Source organism: Alosa alosa, chromosome 12 (assembly GCF_017589495.1).
Source record: "Alosa alosa isolate M-15738 ecotype Scorff River chromosome 12, AALO_Geno_1.1, whole genome shotgun sequence".
Classification (NCBI taxonomy): domain Eukaryota; kingdom Metazoa; phylum Chordata; class Actinopteri; order Clupeiformes; family Clupeidae; genus Alosa; species Alosa alosa.
Window position 1 is genome coordinate 8,612,112 of NC_063200.1, and position 27,703 is coordinate 8,639,814.

Sequence of the window (27,703 nt, forward strand, 5' to 3'; positions counted from 1 at the left end):
ACGCAGTGCAAACGGGTGCTTTCCAACTGCATATGTATGTACTGATGACACAAGAAGCATTCTATTGAGCCAGGTCAACCAATCATGACATGAAACAGATTGTCCTGTCAGCAACAACATGTTTTCCTCTTGCTAGCATGTACCAGGGAACACAAACAGGTGGCAAAGGGTACAAATCCCTTCACAGTTAGAATCAGGGAATGGTTTGCCACCTGTAATTCACCTAAGCAGTTGTAGTAATGGTGAGTGTATCATGGATGCAAAAAGAGAACATGCATAACCCCAACATACTGTATTATGTTTTATCTGCAGTGCAACCGGAAAGCAAAAACTGTAAAGAAGTGATGGGCAATAAGCAGTGGATGGTCATTGTTCTGCTCTTTCTCACTCACATGAAATAAGATAAAGCCATTAATGCAACAACCAGGAACGTATGTAGCTGATGTCAGTGATGTGATATACTGTCTGTAGGGGATATATCGTGATGGTAATTTTGATATCACAGTTGCATGTATGGGTTATTTTTTCATGAACTTGTCCAGCCCAATCTGAACAGACTCTTACAGTCCATAGTCTACTCATCCATTCATCAGACCCATGCCAGTACATTTGATGAATGGGAATGTGCCCAGAATGAAGGCACTTGAGTGCAACACATTGTAATAAGCCTCCCAGTCTTATGCCAAGTGACGTTAGGAAGAAAAGGACTGAGCTGTTGAGGATGGTGTTCCCCTCATGAATTGAGAATATGAAGAGCAGGACTGCACTCTGTATCTTGTGTACAGCGTGTCATTTCCTGTCAGATAACAGATAGGTGAAATTCAATAAAGCATAGAATCATAATAATACCTGATCTTTTGATATTTGTTTTGTCCACTTGTGGACGATGTAACAGAAAGCAACAGCGAGGATCTCAGAGGTATAGCTAAAAATAACTATTTTTTTTTTTTTTTAAGGGAATTGATAGAAGATTAGGCAAAGCCAGTGAGCAACAGGAACAGAAGGCAGCTCAGTAATAACAGAGACAATGTCATTTCCATTTTACTCTCTCACTAAAGAGCATTTCATCATTACTCCCTAACCTCTTTATCCATTGTTTTTGTTTTTGTGCAACAGACATTTGATATCTCTCCCTGAGTTAAGCAGTCTGAGATCGAGATCACGATGGAGATTTCCTTTACACACAAAGTCAACAACAAGCAAAGGCTGTTAGACAGACAAGCCATTTAAAACAATGGTTTAGATAATTGGTGGTTGAAATGAACAGCATTGGCACTGCTCATGCGTTTACTTATAATGACTCACTGGGGAGGAGTTTAGAATTCTAGTTTGATGACTATTTCATCCACATGCTGGCAAAACATGAGGGAGGGATACATGACTAAGCAAGGCACATTCAAATGGAATTGAATTTAATGACTGTTCGCTCGTGTACTATTACCTTAAATCTGATCTTATGATGATCTGATGATTCTCCAAGGGGGGGATTTAAGTGTGTGTGTGTGTGTGTGTGTGTGTGTGTGTGTGTGTGTGTAAAAGAATGAGAGAGAGAGTGTATGTGGGGAACTATGCTATTAATGGAAGAGATGTTGTGTTCTAATGTAGAGAGAAATATCCCCATCTACACAACTTTCTACTCTAATCTGCCTGTCTAGCTGGAAAAGAGCAAGCGAAAGGCATGAGACAAATGTCCTTCTCTGCCTCCTCTGCTCAGGGTTATGAGGGCGGAATAATGTCATGTCTAAAAGGCTGCACTCTTGGCCCGTGGTCTGTCCTGCACTCGGCCATCGCTGACCCCCCCCCCCCTCCACCCGTGGTGTGAGACCTGTGGCACTGAGCACTCCTCTAAAACTCACTCAAAAGAATTGGCCTTTGACTCGGAGAAGTTGGAAATGTCCAGTAAAACCTATGGGGGCTCTACAGAGTGATCTCCATTTTGTCTCATTTGCCAATGATAACCTTCTGCAATAATTGCTCTGAAGTGTTATATCTTTCTATTTTCACCCCTTTCAACATTAAAAAAGACATCAGGAGAGTTACACTCTGGGCTTAATGAGTCTTGGCCCTCCATCCATTCTCTGCCTTGCCTCCTTCACCAGCTCTATTCCCCTTTGGCGTAATGCCCACACAGCAAAGCCCAGGCTTCTAGTGTGTGCGGGAAGGACAATGTCATTTTTTATGCCCACTTACCTCTCCCTACTCCCTGGTGATGTTTAAATCTCCTGTGCAGTAGAGGTGACTTAATTGCCTTTTTGACCCTGCTTATTCAAGTGCCAGGTGCAAGATCAAGAATTAGCAGAGGTTGGGGTGCTCTTTGTTGAAGCCTGACAATATGCAAACCTGTGTTTCATTTCGCCTCTGGTTTGTTTAGTTATAATACTAATACTACTACTGCTACTACTACTACTACTACTACTACTAATAATAATAATAATCCTTCTCCATAATTGGAAATAGTCGAGTTGCACTGTCCAATATGACAGATGAAGGCATAATATCTGCATCCATTTGCACCAGGGTCCACCAATGAATCTTTTAGCCTCTCCTTGGGCGGCATGGAGGACAGACATGTGAAAAGTTTTGCATATATGGGCCTGTACCCAGTGGTGCTCTTTGATTCAACAGCTCAAAAGCTGTCAAAGGATCAAGTCAACAAAGGGGTCTAAAAATACTTTGCCAATCCTTTGGATTACTACACTAAGCAAGTGAAATGCACATGCGTTAAGTCTGGGACGAGAGTGGCTGGGAATGGGTAGATGGTGCCACACCTGATCTGTTTTACAGACTTAAGTTTGCACTGCCCTACCGGCCTGGTGGGAGCAGATAGAATGTTTGCTATTTACTTCACTTCTTTGATCACTTCTCCACACCAAACACATAGCTCCATACAGATAACTTGTCTTTGTTGTATTGTTTTGTTTGTTTGTTATTGTGTTTCCTTGCCTTCCTACTATGTAAAGCGACCTTGGGTTTGAGAAAGGCGCTATATAAAATAAACGTATTATTACTTCCATTTAATACCACTGTGAGGGCGAGATGTGCATCAGGGGGAAAAACTCAAATGTGTTCTATTGCTCTGAGCTGGCCTACTTTCCAGATATGTTCCCTATCAGTTTGAGTTGAATATGATGAAACATGAATGGATGGGCTACATTTGAGCAGATAGGGGCATCCTCTAATGACTAACACTCCATCTGCCTTTATTCTTTAGGCTGAATGACTTGCAGAAAAGAACAACCCTTTTGTAACATGAGTCTCCCATTTTGCAGTTTGGTCTATTTGTGGTATAAAGATGGCTGGCATGGAAGTGCATCGTGTTTCACATCTCAGTGGTATGATGACTGCAAACAGACCCGTGAAAAGGAAATGTAACATCCTCTGTGGGGTGACAAAAATCGCTGGGGAGGAATCCAACCCACAAGCCAACCCACAGCAGGTGAAAGTAACTTACTTGCTGTGGTATATGCAGTCTTCTGTATTTCAAAATAAAACCATTATTCATTATTATTTCTTTGCACCCTTCTTATCATCCATACATACGGTGGTGTATGTGATGTAAGTAATGGTTACACTGGCATCCAACATGTGTGTATAGGTGCAATGAAATGTGAACAGAGCACCTTCTGATAGAGAGCGGAGGGATACTCAGGTCAGAGACATCCTAGTGAGAGCTCTTTCATTTTTTCAGCACCTTGTTTGCTTCGAAACCGGATGTCCCAGGAAGACCATCTGATTCATTCGGTCCATTTGAAATCTAAATTACCTTGGGTTTTCAACTTATGCAACACTTCCCCCTCTGCTGCAAATTACACAAGCTTTTGAGACCAGTTGAGATTGGTTAGGGAAACAGTTGGCATGCAAACTAATCCAACAGAACTCTGGCTGAAAGAAGAAAGCAATTGGAAATAAAGTGATGTGTTTCAGTTATGATAGCACTGGGGAGATTACACAATGCCATCTCCAAAATGTATGATGCTAAATATTGCTATTCTTATATGAAATCTAGGCAGAATGCATACGTTATTGCACGATATGTGACAAACACAGTATTTGTGTTACAATTAAATAATAATAAATTGTTGAAGTGAAGTGTTAAAAATAATCATCATGGTTCATGGCGAAAACTACATTTCAGTGGTGACAGATTTATATGATAAGTATCGATATGCATAAGTCTGTAGGCAAGACAATATTTCTAATACCTACACTCTTAAAATGAACATGTTGTCCCTATCTGGACAAAGATATGTGTTAAAAACAATGCAAGTTGTGTTATTTTCAACACATTGTGTAACATATAAAAAGGGAAACAACACAATCTGTGTTGTCTCTATATGGACGCAGAGATGTGTTAAAAACAATGCAAGTTGTGTTGTTTTCAACACATTCGTTTTAAGGGTGGCAATACAATATTTCTAATGCTTACATTTAATTTTGCTTTGGAATTCAATTTACAGTAATGATTAATCATACTCAGCCACAGCCAAACCAATCTTCACCTTATTACAAAGGTGAGGAAAAAAAATAAGATCTGTATTGAATTATTGAATTTCACACACACACACACACACACACACACACACACACATAGAATGCACATGCATTGCAGCACAGAGAGAAAGAGAGAGAGAGAGATAGATAGATAGAGAGAGAGAGAGAGAGAGAGAGAGAGAGAGAAAGAGAGAGAGAGAGAGAGGCATATCCTTTGGCCTTATAGGCTTGGACTCATCTGGCACCATTCCCACCCTCTGTCCAGTGCTGGCACTGAGCTGCTGATGTATCCATGTGCCCTCTAGACAGGGCATCAGAGCAACATGTGGAAAATTCCCTCCAATTAATCTCTGAATGAGGAGGCCAAGGGCAACCGGAGCCATCCAGAGTGTCTTTGGTAACCTCTCAAAAGGGACTCACTCTATAACTTTTCTGTAGGTCTGTAATAATGAAGCATTCCCATGGTCATTTGGGTCTTACTAGGTTGAGCTGCATAATGACAGAAGAGGCTCAACCAGGAGTTCCATATTCAGATTTTTTGCAGATGCAGTCTCCTCTTCATTCCCTTGTTTAATTAAACATGTACATATTAAAACATTCCAAATGGATTTTATTTGGATTAAGAGAGGACATAAGCCCATGAATGGAATGAAAACTTGTGAATTAAAAAAGAGAAAGAGGATAAGAATGGGTGATTGGAATTCATGTCTGAAGTTGAATTTTTGCAGGTGTCTTTTTTCATGAGAGGGTTGTGACAGGTGAAATTATCTTTAAAAAGTCTGTTTCTGGCTTCTATTTTGCTTTTGTGTCCATCAGACACATAAAAACATTTTCAGGCCTCAAGCCATAGCTCAACACAGATTTGATGTAGATGAAATTAGTCATGCCTAGGGTCACCATAGAGACACCGGGGGTCGCTACATAAACATACACTACATTTTCCTGTAAATACCACGCAAATTCGTCGCAAAAATGGCCTGTACACATGACTAATTTTAACATGGGATATTCGCCTCACGTTACAGTAACTAAATCTATGCTGTTTTGGAGTTGTAGTGCATCCGTATACGCTATTATGCTGCCGCGGCCAAGCTGAGGTGAGCTAAACTGAGCGAGAAACTGGCGGTAGATGGCGCTAACTTGAGAAACCTGATTCTCCAGGTCCACGACAACTCTGTATCAGTTTGCACCAGTCGCAAAGGAGGCAGCGGAGCTGAGCAGTTGAAGGACATCAAATGAAACAAGAGAGCTTCCAGCGGCTCCTCTTGAGTTTTGCGCGTAGTCTGTCCTCCCGTCCCGGAGACAGTGCGTTTTGAAAACATGGATGACAAATCCAATTCGTTCGCCAGCAACAAAGAGGAGAAGGCGGATGGGAATAACGTGTTTCAGAGGCAAGACTCCATACTGAAGAACAACATGGGGAGCCAGAACATGAAAGACCACGGTAACTCTGTGGGTGTAAAGGGGGATCGAGAGGAAACCATGGTCGGTTTCGATGATATAGATGCAGCAGCCAGGCAACACAGTTTCATGCAGCGGCAGTTTGGAGCCATGATGCAGCCCGGGGTGAATAAGTTCTCCCTGCGGATGTTCGGCAGTCAGAAAGCCGTGGAGAAAGAACAGGAGAGGGTTCAAACGGCTGGATACTGGATCATTCATCCCTATAGCGATTTTAGGTAAGGCGTGGAATGTCACCTTCCTCAGCCCATGCCACACTTGGGTCCGCAACACACCACTATTCCATTCTGTCATTACACGCGTACGTGTGCGCATAGCACATTGCAGAGACGCGCTCTCAATCGTGTCATACTACAGCTTACTACATACTACATTATATTTTGAACACCAAGGTGTTGCATTTGTCTTCGGATGAACCTGAGAGAAACGTGGCATGACGACAGAAACGTCTGTGATGCCCTTGTCAAAGATGATGGTGAATGTCATCCTGGTAAACACAGACTGTGTAAAAGAAAACAGCAGGATCAAATACAAACTCATATGGTACAATAAGGGGTTCTATTGTCTTGGCTTGCCGTGTGCTAAATCTGACAGTTTATGAGCACTCGCACGGTAGTGCACATAACATGCTGGCTAGTCTGTAAAGGCTAATGATCTTCAATGGAAATACAAAGCTGTCTATGTTACTGAAATGCTGTCATTATCACTCTATTCTGAAATCATCTAATTATCGCTGATTACAGTTATTTATAGGACATTGGTTTGCGTCAAACCAGTATAGTGATAATCGTTGTTAATAGCCTACAAATATAGGTAGCCTATCTGTTAAGTAGTTTATAACAACCTCCATCTTCAGAGATTTAATGTGGCATACAGCGCTTTGCCCATTCAATACGCAAAATGACTTGGAATACAATAGGGATGTATCGGTACAAATGAAACATCGATTCAAAAGCCTGTGTTATTCTCAAAAATATCAGTTCAACTAATCACGTATCTCGAATTTACGACACATTTTATTCCATCAATACATCAAAGTGATTAAAGTATGTAGGGGTCAATAGCACTGCGCCATCATATTTTGATATTTCATTGCCGTTCTCGGTCAGTTCTGAAACCTGCACGGTCCACACCTTACTGACACATAGCAAAGATCATCTCAGCGCGCAATCGTCATTTGTTGGTGTTGTATGTGGTCTTTCTATGCCTATTTGTTCTGGAATAGAACACTTATCATTCACGTGTGATTATTACTATGGACTAGCTTGCTATAAACAAGGCAGGCCTAGATGTAGGCTACTACATTTTTTCCTTCTCATCTTATAACCTTTACATGTGAGTAAATCATACATGTTGTAAGAGGGACTAATAATTTCCATAAATAATTAAATGGAATGTTCAAAGGAGAATGTTTACTTGAAGCCGAGTTGAACGGACCGTGACCTGCGTTCCTGTAGTGCATTGGTCGAGGAGACGGCACGTCTCACGTGCACGTTTTCCCTGGCAACAACTTCTTAAAGAATCAATGAAGTATTTCGTGCTCGTTCTGGGCCAGCAGCTCAGGTATTCGCCAAAACCTACCAATTGTCTCCCATTCGATCCTCCTCGCGGCTGTTGCTTTTCCTCGTCGCTGTCCAGGGTGCTGAAACGGAGGCTAATAGAGGGCAACGTCCATACATACCCTTCATTTTGTACGACTATGGCGTTCCAGTGCAAAACTTCATGCTACGTCTCATTAGGATGAAAAAGGGACTCGTTATACTTTTTCTAAAATGTGAAGCTATGCCAGGATGACACCCTTGGCAGAAAGGGAGAATCACAATGTCAGAAAAAATGATAGGTACAGTGCTAATAAAGTCAACAGGACAAAACAGAACCTGCAACAGCAGTCACTGCAATAATTTCAGTAAAATTCATTGCATCACTCATGAGATTCTCATATTTGGAAGCTCAGCTATGGCATTGTTTAGAGGCCTGTGACATCAGGGCCTGGAGAGGATTAGATGTGTGACATGACACTCAATAAGCTTTGTGTGCAGGAGCATAGTGATGTAACATGACTGTCCTTTGCAGAGTATGCACAAAGGGCATGTGTGATACCAGTGTCCCTTGTGGAATGCAGGCCAATTTATCAGATGTGTCATGGTTATCTAAAGAATCTGCATGCACTAGTGTTTGGGCCATTGGAAGATAAATTATCAGTTCTCACCTGCAGATGTTTCAGGCACGTTTGAATTGCTTCATCAACCTTAATTTAGGAATTCTCAAGTCACATTTCAGTCCGATAGCCTCTTAACCCAGATCACTGTTTCACTAATTCATAAGTGTTACGTATTTCTCCTGTTATGATAGAGTGGGCTTTACACAGTTCAGAAAGAATATTAGACACAAAGTCAAAGAACCCTCCCTTAAGGCCAAAGCATGGGTCCGTATGGCTATTTTAGACCCACACATTTAGTTAGAAATCCTACTGGTCACACTGGTTGGCAGGCTTTTCCATTGTGTTTTCTTCCAAAACAAAGTAATTGCACACTAGCATATTCATTTTTGTTTACAATATTGTATACATTCTCAGTTCACATGTTTGTTCTACTCTCACACATCTAAGGGTCTAGTGACATGACATGAGTAAATTAATGATGACATAAAAATGAACAACATCTCAGTGAATGACAACACCATTCATGAATTCTTTGTATGGGTTTTACAGCACTAGGAAACTCAATCCAGCCATCTCTTAATACTGAGACTGCTTAAAGATTAATGGCTGGTTAGTAATATTTATTATTTATAGATAGACTAGGTCTGGCCCCAGCCTTTTCGGGGGGAGCTTTTGTCCTTGTGCTGAAAGTCTGCCCTCTGTCTCCTTCATCAAGCCATCAACGCTAGAACGTGTCATCTGGTGCTATGCTTTTGCCACTTGCAATCTTCATCCAAATGTTTCGCTCTGTGGCTAGTTTATCACCAAAAACAATAGGTACCCATGGAAGACCTGTCCGAGTTGCTCCTGATGGTGTCATTACTCAGGGTCTTTGGGATATCTCCCAGGTGGATTTCCGGTGATTTAAAGGGAATTTGGCTATCACGGTGACACGCATTCATCGTTTAACTGATATGCCTGTTCAGAATTATTGGCTGATTAATTAATCACAGTCATCATAGAAAATCTGATTTGAATGAGAGAGTAGACTCCTCCACACATCAAAGCTCCCTCTGATTTCTAAACCAAGATTAAAGGCTATTTTAGACCCACACATTTAGTTAGAAATCCTACTGGTCACACTGGTTGGCAGGCTTTTTCCATTGTGTTTTTTCCAAAACAAAGTAATTGCACACTAGCATATTCATTTTTGTTTACAATATTGTATACATTCTCAGTTCACATATTTGTTCTACTCTCACACATCTAAGGGTCTAGTGACATGACATGAGTAAATTAATGATGACATAAAAATGAACAACATCTCAGTGAATGACAACACCATTCATGAATTCTTTGTATGGGTTTTACAGCACTAGGAAACTCAATCCAGCCATCTCTTAATACTGAGACTGCTTAAAGATTAATGGCTGGTTAGTAATATTTATTATTTATAGATAGACTAGGTCTGGCCCCAGCCTTTTCGGGGGGAGCTTTTGTCCTTGTGCTGAAAGTCTGCCCTCTGTCTCCTTCATCAAGCCATCAACGCTAGAACGTGTCATCTGGTGCTATGCTTTTGCCACTTGCAATCTTCATCCAAATGTTTCGCTCTGTGGCTAGTTTATCACCAAAAACAATAGGTACCCATGGAAGACCTGTCCGAAAGGTTCCTGATGGTGTGTCATTACTCAGGGTCTTTGGGATATCTCCCAGGTGGATTTCCGGTGATTTAAAGGGAATTTGGCTATCACGGTGACACGCATTCATCGTTTAACTGATATGCCTGTTCAGAATTATTGGCTGATTAATTAATCACAGTCATCATAGAAAATCTGATTTGAATGAGAGAGTAGACTCCTCCACACATCAAAGCTCCCTCTGATTTCTAAACCAAGATTAAAGGCTATTTTTAGACCCAGCAACTTTAGCATGCATTATTTATACTTTTTGGTCTAGCTGTGTTTTTTTCTCATGCAGTTCTGATATGTGTCCCAAGTCTAATGAAGCTTTGTTTTTGACTTGCAACTCAAAATTGATGCCCTCTGGTTCTCTTTATTTAGCGACACTGATATTGCAGAACAATGCCTTAAAGTCAACATTGTGCACTGGCTGCAAAATAATAATAACCTACTGTCTTGTTACCAAAATAACTCTCCAACCTTTAGTGCATAGCTTTTAGCATGTCTAATGGTTACAGATTACCCCATGTTTATCCTGGGGATCAATGTTGATTATTCAGATGTAATGCCAGTGTTTTCTGGCAAAATGTCCAGAATCTGTACAGCATGACCTCTGTTTGGGGTCAGAGCCATGCGGCGGTCTTCTTGTTTGGGTCTGAGATGAAGGGCTGAGTCACGTGTCTATTGTCTCGCCTTTGATGATGCAGTACAGGCGGCAGGACAGTGAAACAGGCGGCAGGAAGAATGTTCTGTGCATTGTGTGAGCATGATGCGGCAGGATGTGTTAAATGATGAGCCTGTGATTGACAGCGCATAGTCCCTTAGGGCAGACATTACAACCAGGCAGTTGGGTTGTCAGCTGTAACAACAAGCCAATGAAAAACAGCTCCACCAAGAGCGGCTCCATTGTTTGTATTTATTCTTTTGAACAGCCTCTATCTATTTATTCAATAATTGATCCCTTGGTTCTGGTTCATGACGCTGCTTTAGCCAGGGGCCTCTTTTTCCCTTTTGATTGAGTGCACAACCCAATCTGATTTGCATGATATACAGCAGTGGATCAGACTGGATCACTGGCTCTTAGCTGCCCCCAACGAAGATTCCACCTGCATCGTGAGGTGTTGAATGAGGTGGTTATGGGTTTAATACATCCATGTTGGATATTATTAACTGGCGAGATGACCATTTAGTTGGAGTGGAGACAATTATCTGACACATGATCTTCAGATATTTATAAAGCAAGGCCTATGGCTTCATTTATTTAAGCAGATCCATTACAGCCGAGTGGCTCAGCTGCTGCTACGGCACCAGACAGGGTTTTAGTGTGAGATAGGATTCTTGAAAGCATCTATTTTAGTTCATGGATGTGCATCGTTATCAGTGTCTGGGACATTTCGTCAAGACTACCCCCTCTCCCGTCTCTCACTTTCTCTCTGTCACACACACACACACACACACACACACACACACACACACACACACACATCTATAGAGAGACAAACACATTGCTGTGTGTATACACCATGATAGAGGAATGTTACATTCATGCTGCTCTCTGACGAGTGTGTCCAATCTCAACCTCGCTTTCACCCTTAAAGGGCCGGTCTGCTTTTGAGGACCTGCGAGAAGCTACTTCCCACTCCCTGCCTCTCGTTCAGGCATGCTGATTCACTCCTATTCAGTGTGCTAAGGGAGGTAGAGAGCCAGATCTCTGGCTCTGTAACATTACCAGGGATTTGCAAAAGTGTATTTGCATTTCATTTCACAGTAACGTTTAGTTACGCATGTCTGTGAGATCTCTATTTAAATTGTGTGCACTGATGTTATTGTGAGAAATGATGTTTCAGATCCATGCTGAGACAGTGTGAATGGAAGGAGACATTTAGATTCTTCACTGACAATCAAACAGGCTACAGATCATCAAATACATGGATGGTATCTGTGTCAGTATTGTTTTACTGTAACATGAAATAAAATCTAAAATGAAATATTCTGTTTCATCATTTTGAAGAGTAAACTGTTAACACATGCTTTGTAAAGTAGGGGGCCTGAGTAATCACCCACCAGTCTTCTCTGACATTTCAGCAAAAGCAAATAGTCATCCCTTGCTGAACGAGTTCAGTTTGTGGCAATTTTAATGTCAAATGGAGGCTTTTAGCATTACCACACAAAATTGCTTTTAAAACGATAATGTATTTCAACTCTCAACACACAACAACGATTCTGTTCTTTATCTCTGTTGAGGAGCAAAGATGGGTGCATTGTAGCATGCAGTGACTTCAGATATTGCCTGTATGAGATATTAGGTTTTCTGAATGGAAGTAATGACATGCTATTTTGAAAGGTATAGAGGATCTTTTCACAAAATTGCACTGAAATATCTGAATAGAGCAAACATAAATGGGTGATATTGCTAAAAAGCTATAACCATTATCACCAGAATATAATCTGAGACAGTATAGGATACATGGACATGGTCTTGCTCTGTTCCGTCTCCTCCTTAGCATACACGTATGACATAGTAATGTGAACATGCAGGAAAGACCATGTTGTCTTTCTTAAGTGTCTATGGACCCTTTCAAGATAGTTCCATTATCAGCATCATAGTTGGCCCCACAAGACTTCCATTTTAACATTCCATATGTTATCTTAATGCAGAGGAAGTAGATTGGGGCCCAAATAGAACGTTCAAGCATTGTTTTTGTTTTTATTGTTGAAAGGGTCTATAAAATATGCCTTGGCATGTCTGACATGGGACACAGGTGTACTAGATTTACTGCGCAGGCTGTTCCAGGTGGCTTAAGAAAACTCCATCATATCTGCTTTGCCATAGGGTGAGGACACTCCAGTGCCGCGGCACAAACTGGTGTAGTCACGGAATAGATGAAGACTAAGACAAAAGCACATATTAACACCATTCATGACCTTTTCCATTGTTCACAGACAAGGGCATACATTTCTCATCTAGAAACATATCTACATAAAGATTGCAGGAGAGTGGCTTCCTACCTTAGAGGAAACCACTCTCTTACAATTCAGTCATACACTGCTGGCTGTGAGACTGATTAAGCCATTTTAGTCTGATTGAGGTATGATGAATGCTGCCGTATTGTATGTTACAGATTCTGTACCATTTTGGTTGAGAGTATTTGAGAGCTGTGTGCATGCAATTCTATTTTTTTTTTTATTATTGAGCTACTAGCATTAAGTGCTGCTGAGCACTTCAGCTGGGTAATACAGTAGCTGCAATAGTGTTGTATTACTACAGCAGTTTATTTAACATTTGTGCTACAAACTCTCTTTCCTGTTTTGTCAGGTTCTACTGGGACTTAATAATGCTCATCATGATGATGGGAAATCTAATCATCATTCCTGTTGGAATAACATTCTTTTCCGAAGAGACCTCCACCACCTGGCTAATATTCAATGTGGCCTCAGACACCATATTTATGGTGGACCTGGTCATGAACTTCCGGACGGGGATTGTCAACGAGGAGAGCTCCGAGATCATCCTGGACCCCAAGGTCATCAAGATGAACTACCTGAAGAGCTGGTTTGTGGTCGACTTCCTCTCCTCCATACCGGTGGATTATATCTTTCTAATAGTGGAGAAAGGGTTTGACTCAGAGGTGTACAAGACTGCCCGTGCACTGCGAATTGTGAGGTTTACAAAAATCCTTAGTCTGCTCCGCCTGTTGAGACTGTCTCGACTCATCCGATACATTCATCAGTGGGAGGAGGTGAGTGCTGGTGGTGGTGTGTGTGTGTGTGTGTGTGTGTGTGTGTGTGTGTGTGTGTGTGTGTGTGTGTGTGTGTGTCTCTGTGTGTGTGTGTGTGTGTGTGTGTGTGTGTGTGTGTGTGTGTGTGTGTGTGTCTCTGTGTGTATGTGTGTGTCTGTGTGTGTGTGTGTGTGTTTGTGTGTGTGTGTGTGTGTGTGTGTGTCTCTGTGTGTATGTGTGTGTGTGTGTGTGTGTGTGTGTGTGTGTGTGTGTGTGTGTGTGTGTGTGTGTGTGTGTGTGTCTGTGTGTATGTGTGTGTGTGTGTGTGTGTGTGTGTGTGTGTGTGTGTGTGTGTGTGGGGTGCATGTATGAGTGTCGGCCAGTTGAGGGCTGAATCACATGGTACTGGCTAAGAAGAAGCTGGATGGGTCAGAAGCAGCATTGCTTTTCCTGTCTGTTCAGCTCAAGTTCTATTGAGTGGAGCAGCAGTGAAGGCTAGCACTCCTCAGCCAAGCTGCCACCTAGATTTATCCATCTTAGGCAGAGGATAGCTGCCCCTTTTCTTTCACTCAAACACTCATTTGTCATTCAGACAATTGTAAGTGTATCACATGTAAGAGTATCAAGTGTATTTGTAATTAGGCACTTGTGATCGTATAGAAGGACACTGTTGAGGCCTGGCTGAATGATGTTGTAAACAGGGCAGGGATGTTGATATATAGCAGTCCATGTAGCGGCTGGCGTCGAGGTATCTAGTGCAGTTCCTTTGGAGGGCTCATTAGGAAGTGTGCATTACACTGGCAGAATCCCAAATGAAACACGGCACTGTGCTGGAGTGCTGCCGTGAAGGGGAGACCGTGTACCTCACGACTGACCTTAATTAGGAAACAGCTCTAACTAAGCTTTTTGAACAACGGCAACAAGAAGTTCTTGGGCCAAATTTGTATATCCCTCTCCAAAATGATTGCAGTGACCTAGGTATGCCTGATCAAGTGAGCAGAATGTGACAGGAATCTGGACAGGCCTCGGCCATCAGACGCAGTGAGAGACAGACAGCGGTCAGCCTTGTGTGGCTCGCTGAATCTCCATGACAGGCTCCTGCTCTCTTTATCGCCAGGGCCCTTCTCTGATGACACATTTTCTCCTTCGCAATTAGAACTTGAATTACCATGACACCATCTTTTTGTGCTCCTGCAAGAGAGGGGCTAGCAGCCCTCCCCTCCCCTCCCCTCCCTGCCCCCAGCAATCACCCTGCCCCGCCCTGTCCTGTCCCAATGTTTTGATTGTTTAACCGGAGTCCTATTCCCTTGAATGGGTGTGCTGGCACATACTGCTGTTATCGAGCTGTTGCCAGGGTTGACAACCTCAGGATAGCACAACATGGAGGCTTATCGCAGGATGAGCTTGTATGCTCAGTACACATTATAGGCCACTGCCAGAGAATGGCCACAGCTCCACGAATGTGTGTGTGTGTGTGTGTGTGTGTGTGTGTGTGTGTGTGTGTGTGTGTGTGTGTGTGTGTGTGTGTGTGTGTGTGTGTCTGTATATGTGTGTGTGTGTGTGTGTGTGTGTGTGTGTGTGTGTGTGTGTCTGTGTGTCTGTGTGTCTGTAAATGTGTGTGTGTATGTATGTGTGTGTGTGTGTGTGTGTGTGTGTGTGTGTGTGTGTGTGTGTGTGTGTGTGTGTGTGTGTGTGCGTGCACACATGTGTTTTGTATGTGCGTAGGTGAGTGGGTATGTATGTGTGTGCTCGTGCACGTGTATTCTCCAAATGCCCCAATCTGCTCTGCTCAGCACAGCTGCATTTAAAGTAGGAGTTCTGAGCCATGCTCATGTGCTGTCCACAATCCCCATCAGCAGCACGTCCATGTGGGGCTGCTTGCAAACCAACCACTGTGGAAAAACCGTGTAAGGAGGCTGGGGCTCAGTGTTGGTGCTGCAGGGAGTGATAAATCACACACTCTCTTCCCTCTCCTCTCCTCTCCTCTCCTCCCCTCTCCTCCCCTCTCCTCTCCTCTCCTCTCCTCGCTTATCTTCCAGCTAAAACACTTTTTGGGTAGAATTAGATCTATCGATTGGTTATACATGCACATAACCGTGAAGACTCATACAGGCATTATAAGGCTGTGAGGGGGGGGCTGTTGTAAAGGAACAAAAGAGCCTGGACTACATAGTAGGTAGATAGATAGATAGATAGATAGATAGATAGATAGATAGATAGATAGATAGATAGATAGACAGATAAATAGATAGATGAAATGAAGTTACAGCTGTGAAATGAAAGTGTAACCACCAGATCTCTACAGGGAAATAATACTATAACCTGAAGGAGTGTGTGTCAGTAAAGGTGATGAAGTGAAATGCTATGGTATATATCAGTATGTCCATGGAGGTGCAAGGTGGAGGTGTAATTGTCTATCTGAATGTTATTTAGTGTAGGGGCAGAGAGGTAATGTCATGTCCAATAGGCAATATCACTTTTTGTTCACAAACAATTTAAAATGTTGAAGGACCCCAGCATCCTCAGGAAATAGAACTGGCTTGAGACAGTTAGCACAGGGGCCATGGAAAGGGTGAATGGACAGGGGAAAGCACAGTCCCCTGTGGTCCGCCAGTGTTGCTGACCATAGTCTCAGAGGAGCAGTCTGACAAACTGCACCTGACTGCAACACTGCAGAGAAGAGGTGCCATATGCCTCCGTTGTGCTTGTCTGTTGTGCCCATCTGAATGAGGACGACCTCTGCAGCCAGCATCATCTCTTTCTACTTTCAGCCATCGTGTGAGATTATTATGGATTAAATGGATCCAACAGTCTATTTACAGAGACAGCCATCGTAATGGGCATGAGGCACTGGAATATTCCTATTACCGGATATACACTCCTGCTGGGCACACCCACTCTGCAGTGAGAGAGAGAGACAGAGAGAGAGAGAGAGAGAGAGAGAGAGAGAGAGAGAGAGAGACTGATGGAAGAAAGATATAAGTATTCTGTTTGTGGGATGAGACAGAGCTAAGCCTTCGTTTTTATCCCCTGTCATCCATTAGGGAAACTAAAAAGAAAGTGCATCATGTTGACTTAAACTGTAGATGCCTCTGACTACTAATGTTATACAATCTGTTGTATTTGTGTTCATATACAGAATTTTCTATACCCCTCCCCCCACCCATTTCTTTCATTGTAGATGGAAAGATTTTGAATTGCTCTTAACTGCTTATCTCGAACGACTTTTTGATTTAGATCAGTGCCAACAGTCACATAAACTTGATGGAAGGACAGACAGGAAGAGTGATGAGGAACCAGATGGAGAGTGCTCACTTATCTGGCTTTGGAGAGAGAGAGAGAAAAAAACTAGCATTCACATGAACAGATGCAGTGGATGCTGGAAAATGAATCCCCATGGTGACTGCAGACACATCTGTCTCATCACACCAGCTCTTTTGCCGCACATTAGCGGCGCACGGTTTGAGGTGGGGAGGTTAGGTCCTGCCTGTGCCCCAAACACACACACAGCTGCTCACCCACGGTGTAGGTGACAGCTCAGCACAGTCATTATTCCAGGCCATGGCCGGTGCATCCCCTGACATAGAGCTGCTCACTGTTTCCTAACAGCCCCTGTTTACCTTTTTCCGTCTCTAGGAGTTGGGGAAAAGGTTAGGGGAGACAGCGTGCAGATCCCTGGAGCATCTTAGGAGCGCTGCCTCTTTAAGAGGCTCTTCACCTGGCAGACAGGCAGGCGGAATGAGCCATCACTAGGCAGAGTAAATTGATCTGAAAAGGGAAAATTTGAGCCAACTGACCTATGTATCAAGTTCGTTGACTGAACAGGGGCATCGGCTAGGGGCGGGAGCAGTATTTAACGGCAGTGAAGTATGCAAGCAGATCTGCACTGAGGTCGTCCGTTAGACCTAATTTCGCCCAGTTTTTCCAGGACAGTGTTGATGTTGGGGACACTTTCTAGGGCTCAGCTAAGGACTAACCTCTCAGTAAAAAAACCTCACATCAATCTCTTTCTCTCTTGCACTCTCTCTCTCTCTCTCTCTCTCTCTCTCTCTCTTCCTCTCTCTCTGCTATTGCCTCCAACCTTTTGTTTCTCCAACTAAACTCTTACAAAAAAGTATTTAGAACTTTAGAATCATGCAATGTTTTTATACAGGCAAGATTTTTCCAGTTTTCTAGAACACCTTGGAACAAAGACGCATTACCAGTCTGAGGAAGAGAGTGGAATGAGGCCACTTGGCTCGTGCCTTGTTTGGGACCGGAGGCATAAGGTCCTGACAGGTGAAGGTGTGTAAGTCCATAGCGTGTTAGCTGCCTCAGCAACTCTGCCAGCTAGCGTCAGGGATAAGAGCCCCAGTGCATGTCTGGCAGCACTCGCACATGCCCGAGGGGTGAGGGTTTTAAGAAGTGACAGGTCCAGATCTCTAAGCTGTTGGCCTGTGACAGGGAACCTGTGCCACCCGGTGAGTCACATTGGCCAGATATACTGATGGCCCACGCAGGACACTATGAATCACTCGGGCTGTTTTCCTGTCCAGTCAGCCACTTTACTTTGCAGTAAATGTTGCAGGAATGCGTCCAATAAAAATTATGCTGGCTCAGAGGTGGACGCCATATTACAGTTCTGTGCTCTTTTGAGCCCTGTAACAGTCAGAATGTGATTTTAATAAACACCAGAGGTGATGGGGGCACATTTGTCAGGGTATGTTGTTGTTGCAAGCTGTGCTGAGAGGTGCTGCGCTCCTCATTAGACCTGTGTTGGCCAGAGACACCCATACTGTGAATGAATCTCCTTAGTGGAGTGCAAACAGCTGTCACGACTGCACTGTTTAACAGGGTCTCTTTGTCTCGTTCCACAACGCAGAGAAGAATAGCGCCCGAGACATAAATGGAGCACCGACTCAAAAAAAAAAAAAAACAGGAAGGGAAAAAATGTGGGTGGCACCACTTCACTTCACGGCAGGCAGAACAAGAGAGACAGAGAGAGAGCGAGAGAAAGAGAAACAGAGGCGAACGTGAGCGAGCACTCAGAGGCGAGCGTGATTGGCTGCGAGATTGCCAGCATTGCGCTGGCAGCTGCAGACACAAGCCTCTTGAGCCCGAACAGACCCGCCCCCTCCGTCCTCATCATTGCGTGTGAAAGCTGCTGTCTTCAGGAGCTGAAAATCCTCCTCACGCGGTGCATGTATGTGACTAGGCGGCCTGCCTCATCTGCCTCATCGCATACTTTAAGAGGGAACAATCAGCCCTCTCTGGGCAAGCCAAAGGAATCCCCAGCCACAGCCAGGCCATGTGCTATATGGAGTTATTATTATCCCACCCCAGACATGCTCAGTACATTTCAGATGGAGGGCACACAGATTCGCAGACCATGCCTTAGTCATCCATATTAAATTTGTTTTTGAGCCTGACGTGCGTACGTAGCCAGAGTTTGCATCCATAATTGTAATTGGATGCTGTCGAACGGAGGTGTTGGCACCGGCTTGATGGTGAACACGTGTGTCATGATAGATAAATGTTTCCACCGAGCCTTTTTATGCTTTTTGGAGCCATTTTTCAAAGGTTAATTAGATTTCACAAACTGCTCACTTTCTCTGGCGATGCTAATGCAATTTTACTGCAGTTCCTCTCAATTAACAATTCATCTCCCCAAAAGTGCTCTATGTGCTCTCGGCCAGCACAATCACCCAGCTATCTCCTGCTGGCAGAAATAAACAAGCGCTTGTCGCTCTTCACCGCGTCCGCTGGGACTCAAGACGGCTTGTGGGAGAACCTGGAGAAATGTAAATGTCCTCATGCCCAGCAGATAAATAAATAAATAAATACATAAATAAAACATATGGCTTGAAGGACTGAGAATTGGTTGGCACTTTGTATTCATCCATGCAGCCACTTAAAGACTTTTTCCAAGTCATCAACACTGAGTGCCTTAGTCACACAGTCAAATTCATTGTAATAGCTTATTGCTCATGATTACAGGTAGGCTGCATAGAGTCTGTGAGTACCTGTCTATGCATAGCCGCCATGTTTAGATTTAGCAGTCCAATCAAAATGACAGCGCTTCAGAAGCATAAAAGCATAATATTTCCTCACAAACTTTGGAATGTAGTGTAAGCACATGCTGGTATTTTTAATCAAATTAATTGTATTATTATTATTATTATCAAATAATAATAATAATAATAATAATAATAATAATAATAATAATGTATTCATGTGTGTAAGTGAGTGAGAAAAAAGAATGAGAAGTGAATGGTCTTCACACCATCAGCAGAGGATCGAAGAGATTATGCTGTGCTCATTATATCTCCCCCCTCTAAAGAGAAGCCAAAGATATTTTCACTCGAGGTTCCTTTGAGGAGATACTGCTATTCTAGATCCAATTACTGGGAGTACATCCTCTGCTACTCGCTGCGTGGTGCTGTGCCAAGGGGAATCGGACTTGGACACTTCCATTTTTGGAACGGAAGCTATTTTTGCACCCTACTCCTGCTTTTCCCACCCTGGGATCTGCAGCTATAGTACGGGATCTCGCAGCGCTTCAGGCTTTCCCGTCTGGAATTTTAGCCTGACCAGGTTTTGGGTGCCTTTGAAACACCCGCCTTCTTGTAATATGTAATTGTGCTAGGCGCACAGCCCAAGCAGTGCTCACAAATGCTGAGTCATACCAGCCGAGCCAGTAACACCTGCTTCTCCATACCAGACCGTTTTTCCCAATTGAATGCACTGTGCAGAGTGTAGGGATTCACACAAGGACACATATTGGTAAAGGTCCCATTTTTATGAATACTTCCTTTTACAGATGCTGAGTAGCATCCACACATATAGCCTACATGTAGCTTCTCTTCAGCCATGGCCTTGTAGGGAATGCCTCCACCTTAGTGCTAATCCTTAGGGATTACTAGTGTTCATTACTAGTGTTCAAGCCATGTAAACAGACAGTCAGTCTGATTCTCAACTCATCTATGTCATTCTGCTACTTGTTCAATTATTATTAATTAAATATGATTCATTATTTAAGGATTGGAAGGTCTGTAAGCCCTTACTGTGGTTGCATGGATATTACAGCAAAACAACTCTAAATGCCGGTTTTTTGATTAACTGGAATGCAAATATCTGCCTGCATCAAAGAGAGAGAGAGCAAAGAAAATCCTGCTTATTGTCTTGATCACTTGGTCACCCTTGAGATGGGCTTGATGTTATCTGCTGGTAGGTTGGCTAATTAGCTGTGAATAGGCTATTGAGACATAATATGTACACGGGGGGGGAGGGGTCTGTGTGATTTGTAGTAGATGAAGGCATTGAAAAGGTTGGATAAGGTTTTGGAGCAAGTAGTCTAGCATTCTCCAGAATAAGAGGCAGTGAGAGTAGATTCATGCTGAAATGCATGTTTAATCATGGCTGAATGTTCCATTGCAGCCCATATTTATGGATATCATCATTTAAGGTGACACTGTGACATGTATGAGAGACAGAGATGATGCTGTAATACATCAAGTGATTAGGCCCAATTGACGCCTTTTCCTCTTTATAATGAAGTTAATGTGGAGATGCAGACTGGATGAGTAGCTGTGTACACAAGCCTGGCTCTCATTTCACTCATCTAAACTGCCTGTGTAGTTATTTTACTTATTTTAATATTAGACAATATGTCCAAATTGAGGTTTTATGTGTTTGAAGCCAATTTTCAAAGGTTAATTAGATTTCACAAACTGCTCACTTTTACTGGTAATGCTAATACAATTGTACTAAAGTTCCTCTAATCTCTCCAAAACAGATACTGATGGATATCCCTGGAATAGTATCAGCAGATATATCAATACACAACAGCTGGTAGATCTCAGAGGTCAAGTATACAATGAAGTGCTTTACAGAGAATAATGTCCACAGTGAATTGTTGACCTTTTTGTCAGCACTAGCACCGCGGTTTTTGGGCCTTTTTGCCTGAACGTGAACAGGAAAGGACCACAGGTGGGATCTGAACCCCACAGGCACCTGTACCTAAATGTGGCAGTGGCATGGACACTGCCGCTTGTGCCACAGCTCCCCAATAATCCCCAATAATAAGGCTTTTGTAGCATTGTAGCCTTTTGTCACCAAAACTCTATGTAGCAAAAATGGATGGATGCTGTGTTGCAAGGGGCAGCATCCTGACCACGTCCAGGTCCTAGAGCGGACCAAGGGCAGTCATGGGAGATCTGAAGGCGATGAGGTGGTGTTGACCACAGATAGATTTATAGTCTTAGTGCCCTTGTGGACATACTGTAGAAACAGCAGGTCAGGCACTGCAGTCCAACAAGCCTGCCCCCTTTCCATCCTTTTGTCTCTGTCTCTCTCTAGCCACTGCCACTCACATAAGGGCAGGTCCAACTCATCCAACTTTAACCAACTGAATGGCTCAAGCTTTATCTTTTCTGGCCTTTGCACATTATATGCGTTTGTTTGTGTGTGTGTGTGTGTGTGTGTGTGTGTGTGTGTGTGTGTGTGTGTGTGTGTGTGTGTGTGTTGTGTGTGTTTGTGTGTGTGTTTACCGTTCTTGTCTCTGGCCATCCTGTCCACCCTGCTAAGGATAAACCCCTCAGGTGACTGGCCGAAGCAACAATAGGATTTCCTTGAGCCCTGTTAAAGAGTCAAAGGGACTTATCTGACTTTAAGTCCCGTTGCCCGTTGTGAATGGGTGTCGTCCGCCCCCACTGGTCACCGTCAGATGCTTTTATAAAAGGTCAGGACTCAGGTCTGTTGGCATGCAGCCTAATGCACTTGGATTAATGAGTTCAGTGGATATGAGACATTCTCAGTGCAACTGAACCAATCCTCAAGGCATTTACTGACTGTGGAAATAAAGCACACAAGTCCCACTTAACAGACAATGTCAAGGTTTTGGCTTTTGACTGTTTCTTTTAATATAAAGCCTCTCACAGATATCACAGAGTGTTATGTGCAGACCCCAAGAAGTGAAAGTGACACAGGCTTTAGAGGTCATAATCTTATGCTATATCAAGACTCCATAGTTTGATGGGACCTCATATGAGTGTGTGTGTGTGTGTGTGTGTGTGTGTGTGTGTGTGTGCGTGTGTGTGTGTGCGTGTGTGTGTGTGTGAGAGAGAGAGAGAGAACAAGAGAGGGGGTGTATGTGTGCATGGATGATTTTGTCATTGCAATATGATATAATGAGCATGATGTGTAGCAAGCAGCCTGTTAAGTCTTTTTGAAGTTGGTAATCTGCTAAATTTCGGCATTATCACTGAGGCATAATAAGTCTAAGAGTAAATTAAATAATGCTTCCTTGTTTTAAATCAAGCTGGTTACTGTAGCTTCCCTCAGTAACAGATTTGTATTTATATCTTTGTCTAATTATCCTTGTCACTAGGACAAATTAAATGCTTAACAGGTTACTGTAAGTCAGTTCTTCATTAAAGTCATAAATATTGTTGTCAAAAATAAAGTCCTACCTCATAATGATGATCCTTCGGTCTTCTTACAGTTTGGTTGGATTTGGATTTATTCTAATAACTATTTAGCATGCTGCCTTTCTCTTTATACATGCTACAATCACAAAGACTTCAAACAGTATTCTACGCTGCCAAGAGCTGCACCTGTTTTCATTGTAACATATTGTTTCAATCACAGATATAAACCTTTGTCCTACACTGCATTCCCATAATCATTAGGATCTATCCTGTCATTGACGATAAGAAACCAGAGTGTTGGAGATGAAAGCTCCTCTGCTTTCTATCTCCGTCTCTTGCTGTGGCTGGATGGGAGCTCTGTGTTTTGGGAGACCAGTGAGTTATTTAGGATCCGATCAGGAATATGGCAACTCAGTCATGTGTGATCACTCAGCTGACACAACCATGAAATGTGGTGCTGCTGAATTTTTAAAGTGTGGTAATTTTGGGTGGGATAATTAGGGATGGTGGATGGCCTCTCCTCTACTGAATCTGGGTTGAGGTTGGGACAGTCAGCATTTGGTTGCTCCCTCCTTAGAAATGACTGCATATAGTATGCGTGATGGCTCTCCTTCCTTCTTTGGCTCAAAAAGAGAAGATGGATTCTGACTGGGAAATGTGAACATGCCAAGTGTGAGTCCTGATCTGAGAACAGAGCCAATGCCAAATGGAACGTCAGAGAAATGATTGCTAGGTTGTGCGCAAGTAGTCACTGAGGCAGCAGAAGAACCCAGTTAGCACAAACAAGCGGTTTCAAGTCGAACCTTTACTGCTGTAGAGTTAGTTTTATAATCAAGCACAGCTTGTAGTGGAGGGGGGATTCAGATAAGCAGTCCTTTTGATGAGTGCCAGTATGTGCAAAGTTGCTGTGCAAAATGTGCAGATCTAACCAAGAGGAGCGGTTGGCTCGCTACATGTGCATCTAGCGCGTATTTGAGAATGTCATCAACTAAATTGGACGCTTCTCTTCCTTCAGTACACAGCTGGGACAGGGGTATGAGTGACTGCTTTTTCAAGCGAGACCTGTGTAGCTGTTTTGTCTCTGCTATCGTCTTACAGAAAGGAATCAATAGACCATCCACCCTACAGCCATAAATTAGTTTTGTTTAGCACTGAAATATGAAACCCCTGTCTCACGATATATTTTCGATGTTGACTCTGGCAAGTTCCACATAAATCTTACATCAATGCATGGCTCAGTGTCAAGCTGTTGAGTTTCCTCAAGTCATGGGTTTTGGCCATGTTTTTTTCGTAAACTCTTGAGTGCAGCCCGGCCGCCTGAGCGCCCGTGTGGAGGATGTGAGCCCCGACTGTGTCTCTGGGCCTCTAGTGCAGGCTGCGCCTCGCAATGGAAACAGATTAAGCGAGCAGTGGAGTCGAGGTTATCACGCTCACGCGACCAAAATAGATGTGCAGCTTGCTCGCCGCCCCGGAGCTGGCCAAGTGTGCAGGGCAGGATGGGAAGTGAGGGGAGAGATGAATGCTCAATGGCAAAGTCCCCCTGAGATGACCGTCTGGGCACTGGACACAAGCACATCGATTGCTGAGGCAATTTATTCATTCTTGAATAGACATAAATAGACCTTTGAATATATGGATAGATGGATGAATGGATAAGAGAGATTTTGACATTTTTATCTTTGACATGATGGAATGATTTATGGGGATGTGGTGAGTCCACTACCTGGCAAGATGGCTTTCTCCTTTCTCCAAGATTGTCTGACATAATGTAACAGCAAACATACAGAAACATGAAAAGATAATCAAAGTCTTGGGGATTGGGAATAAACGTGTGTGTGTGTGTGTGTGTGTGTGTGTGTGTGTGTGTGTAGTTAGGGGGCCTCATATAAACAAAAACATGAAATGAGAGATGAGAGGCTTTTTAAAATGATGTCGCTTTTCATTCAAACCTATTCCAAAGGATAATTTGTTTAAATAATGCACAGTGGCATAGACAGCAGGCTATTTCTATTAATGTTGGTCCCCTAGTTGATTACCCCCTCTCCCTGATAATTCCTGATGAAAGTGATGAAATCTGATGAATGGACTTTATGTATTAGACATATAATTTCATACACTTAAAGCTCTTGCTGTCTGATTGGTCTTGCCTCTTTCTTCTGTGCACTTAATTTGGTGAAAGAAGAGTAAGGTGCACATTTAACAGTCCTCTAAAGCATTTCCTTGCTCTGATTTAAAACCAGCTCAGCGTTCATCTACAATACACTACAGTGCATTATTGATGTCAGGGACTAATTGTTTTTCTATTGATTACCTTATCTTTAATTATCTCCTTCCCCACACAATTATTATCATCAGCTAATGTCAAGGTCAGTTTTGCTCGAGAAGGACTTCACCTAGCAGCTAAATCAAACAAGGCAAGCAAAACCTCTGGTGTCTGCACTGATATGCCATTTGTATGGCACAGAAAGGGACTGTGTTCAGGGATTAGAGTACTGTCCATAAACCATATTATAATACTTTACTGAACTACTGAGCTGAGGAAAAAGTTGATCAGTTTTCATATGAATTGAAGTTAATTAGTTTAATGCTGATAAGAGAGCGATAGATATAGTGGCGTCTCTGTTCGGAGTGCTGGGTGGATGCCTTATCCTCAGTGATCAGGGCTCCTCCATATGCATGAAGCTGGCTGGGACTTATGGGAGGAAACAGGGAGGTGGTAGGTGGAAGGGAAATGATGTGGGATGTCAGTATTCAGATAACACTTGGGTCAGCTGGTGAGCTATGCAGGCTTTTTTTCATAGGCGAAGCTGTGGAAAACTGTACTTAGAGAATCAATGGCATAAGTCTGCAAAATGAGTTGGCATATCTACCAGTGATTCACAGCGTTTAGGTTTAGACTGTCTTTGTGTTGGTGTGCTTCAGGTGATCACCACTGGGCTGTGGAAAGAGCACATGGTTTTATTGGCGGCGAGCGTGCTGATTGGCCGCATGGCAGGCGCTAGATGTTGCTGTGGAGCCACTCCTCTTCTCTCTGTGCCTCTCGGCAGGAGGCTCGGCAGAGTTTCACACTCTCTGAAAGAGCCCGTGATGTCACATGCATGATTTATTTAATGGAGGGGTGCAAACAGAAGCGCTCTTTTTAATGACGAAAAGCTGCGGAAAGGGCAAAAGAAAATACTATGAGTCATATTTCCTCCTCTTGAGATGGATTCTGCCTCATTTGGTGTGTTGGATTCTTAGGTCTGTGACCCGAGGCACATCTCTTCCCAAGCATGCAAGCCGAGCAAACAACTGAAATTGAATTGCCAACAACACAACTGAAAATTGCCCCTCATTTCCAGTATGTCTCAGATAGTCCACTCAACGCAACTATTGTTTCTGTAACAAAAGTATACTAAGGGGATTTTAAGCCAAAGCCATTTTCCTGGAAACAGTTTGTCATCTCCCAACGTAATAACGAGTGGTGGATTTAATCCAGGCAAATTAGTCTCTTGTTAATCCTTCATAACCTTTCGTAGAGGTCAATCATTGCTGTGTGTAATTTAAAAATGGAGATCGTATATTTGATGATCCTGCAAGTTCCACTTTCCACAAGTTCTGCTGACATGGGGCAAGGCTGGTTAAATGTGTTTTATACTCTTAAGCATGTTGGCAGTTGAATCATCCAGAAGATTTCACCATTGGTGACTTCACTGCCAGGGTGATTTGCAAAGTATTAAGGGATTGGCTGTTTAATACACTTAAATCAAACCCTACAATAGAGAGTGCCGTGTAACAGTAGCTAACAGCCATGGGACAATCCTGTCTGTAGTGTAATGTGCTCTTCAGAAGCACTGTGCAATCATGAGAACTAATGTCCTCTCAACACTAGCAAAATGCACAACTTAGCATCAGTGCTCAGCAAAACAAAAGACACAGACCACTTTCCTTTTGGAAATATTTGATACAAATGCCCTTCCCATTCACTTCTCAATGTGTTTTGTTGAGTGCACACACACAAACACACACACACACAAACACACACACACACACACACACACTCACACACACATGGTGCTATGTTGACCTTGTTAATGAAGACACAGAGGCTGTCTGTTGTGTGTTTGGTGTAGCACCTTATGTGATAAACTCATTAATTCGGATTACCTGGGGTTTGTACACAAATCTATCAAGGAAACCAATGTTATAGCCCTTCTAATCCATCTGCATTATGGGACAGGCGTTTTACAACAGGTTGGAGGGGGTACAGTAAACATGTTACAGTACAAAAAGACTGTTGTTGTTGTTAAAGGTTGTTAAACCTGTCAGGATGTACCAGCTTGTGTAGGCATATTTAAAAGGACTTTTCAAGTCATGTCAGGACTGATGTTGATAGTTTATACTGTACAGTGTTCCTATGCAGACAGAACAGAGAGTGTAAATTGTGCAGACTATCTTTGGGAGGAAGAGGTTTGGCTACAAGGTTATTCCCAAGCCTGTGCAGGTGCAACCTGACAGAGGCTGTTAAGGCCTTGCTAAGCTAAACACAAGAGAATGCTCAGCGCCATTCTCCACAGCTTTGATTCTTTGGTTGCCCCTGCCCCCCTCTCCCTTCTCTGTCTATTTTGTTGTGTTTTCAATTATCTGTCGTTGACACAGACTTTGCAGACAGGCTGTCAGGGGCTCTTCATATCTGTGGAGAGTGTGAAACATTAGCAATTCAAATAGGCCCATGTGCTCTTTCCTGTTTATCACTTTTTTCAGGGGTCCTGCAGGAATATCTGCCTCTCCTCCCTCTCTCTCTCCCTCTCTCTTTCCCTCTCTCTCTCC

At 43.0% G+C, this 27,703-nt stretch overlaps 1 protein-coding gene across 1 annotated transcript in view; it reads left to right on the forward strand.

The window, feature by feature from the left end:
- The first annotated feature begins 5,679 nt into the window (after window positions 1–5,679).
- Window positions 5,680–27,703, forward strand: part of LOC125304353 (potassium/sodium hyperpolarization-activated cyclic nucleotide-gated channel 1) — a 60,573-nt gene continuing 38,549 nt past the window's right edge. Inside the window, 2 exon segments of the mRNA XM_048258542.1 lie at window positions 5,680–6,167; window positions 13,085–13,508. Of these exon segments, the coding sequence (XP_048114499.1) occupies window positions 5,812–6,167; window positions 13,085–13,508 (780 nt within the window). The 5' untranslated portion in view covers window positions 5,680–5,811.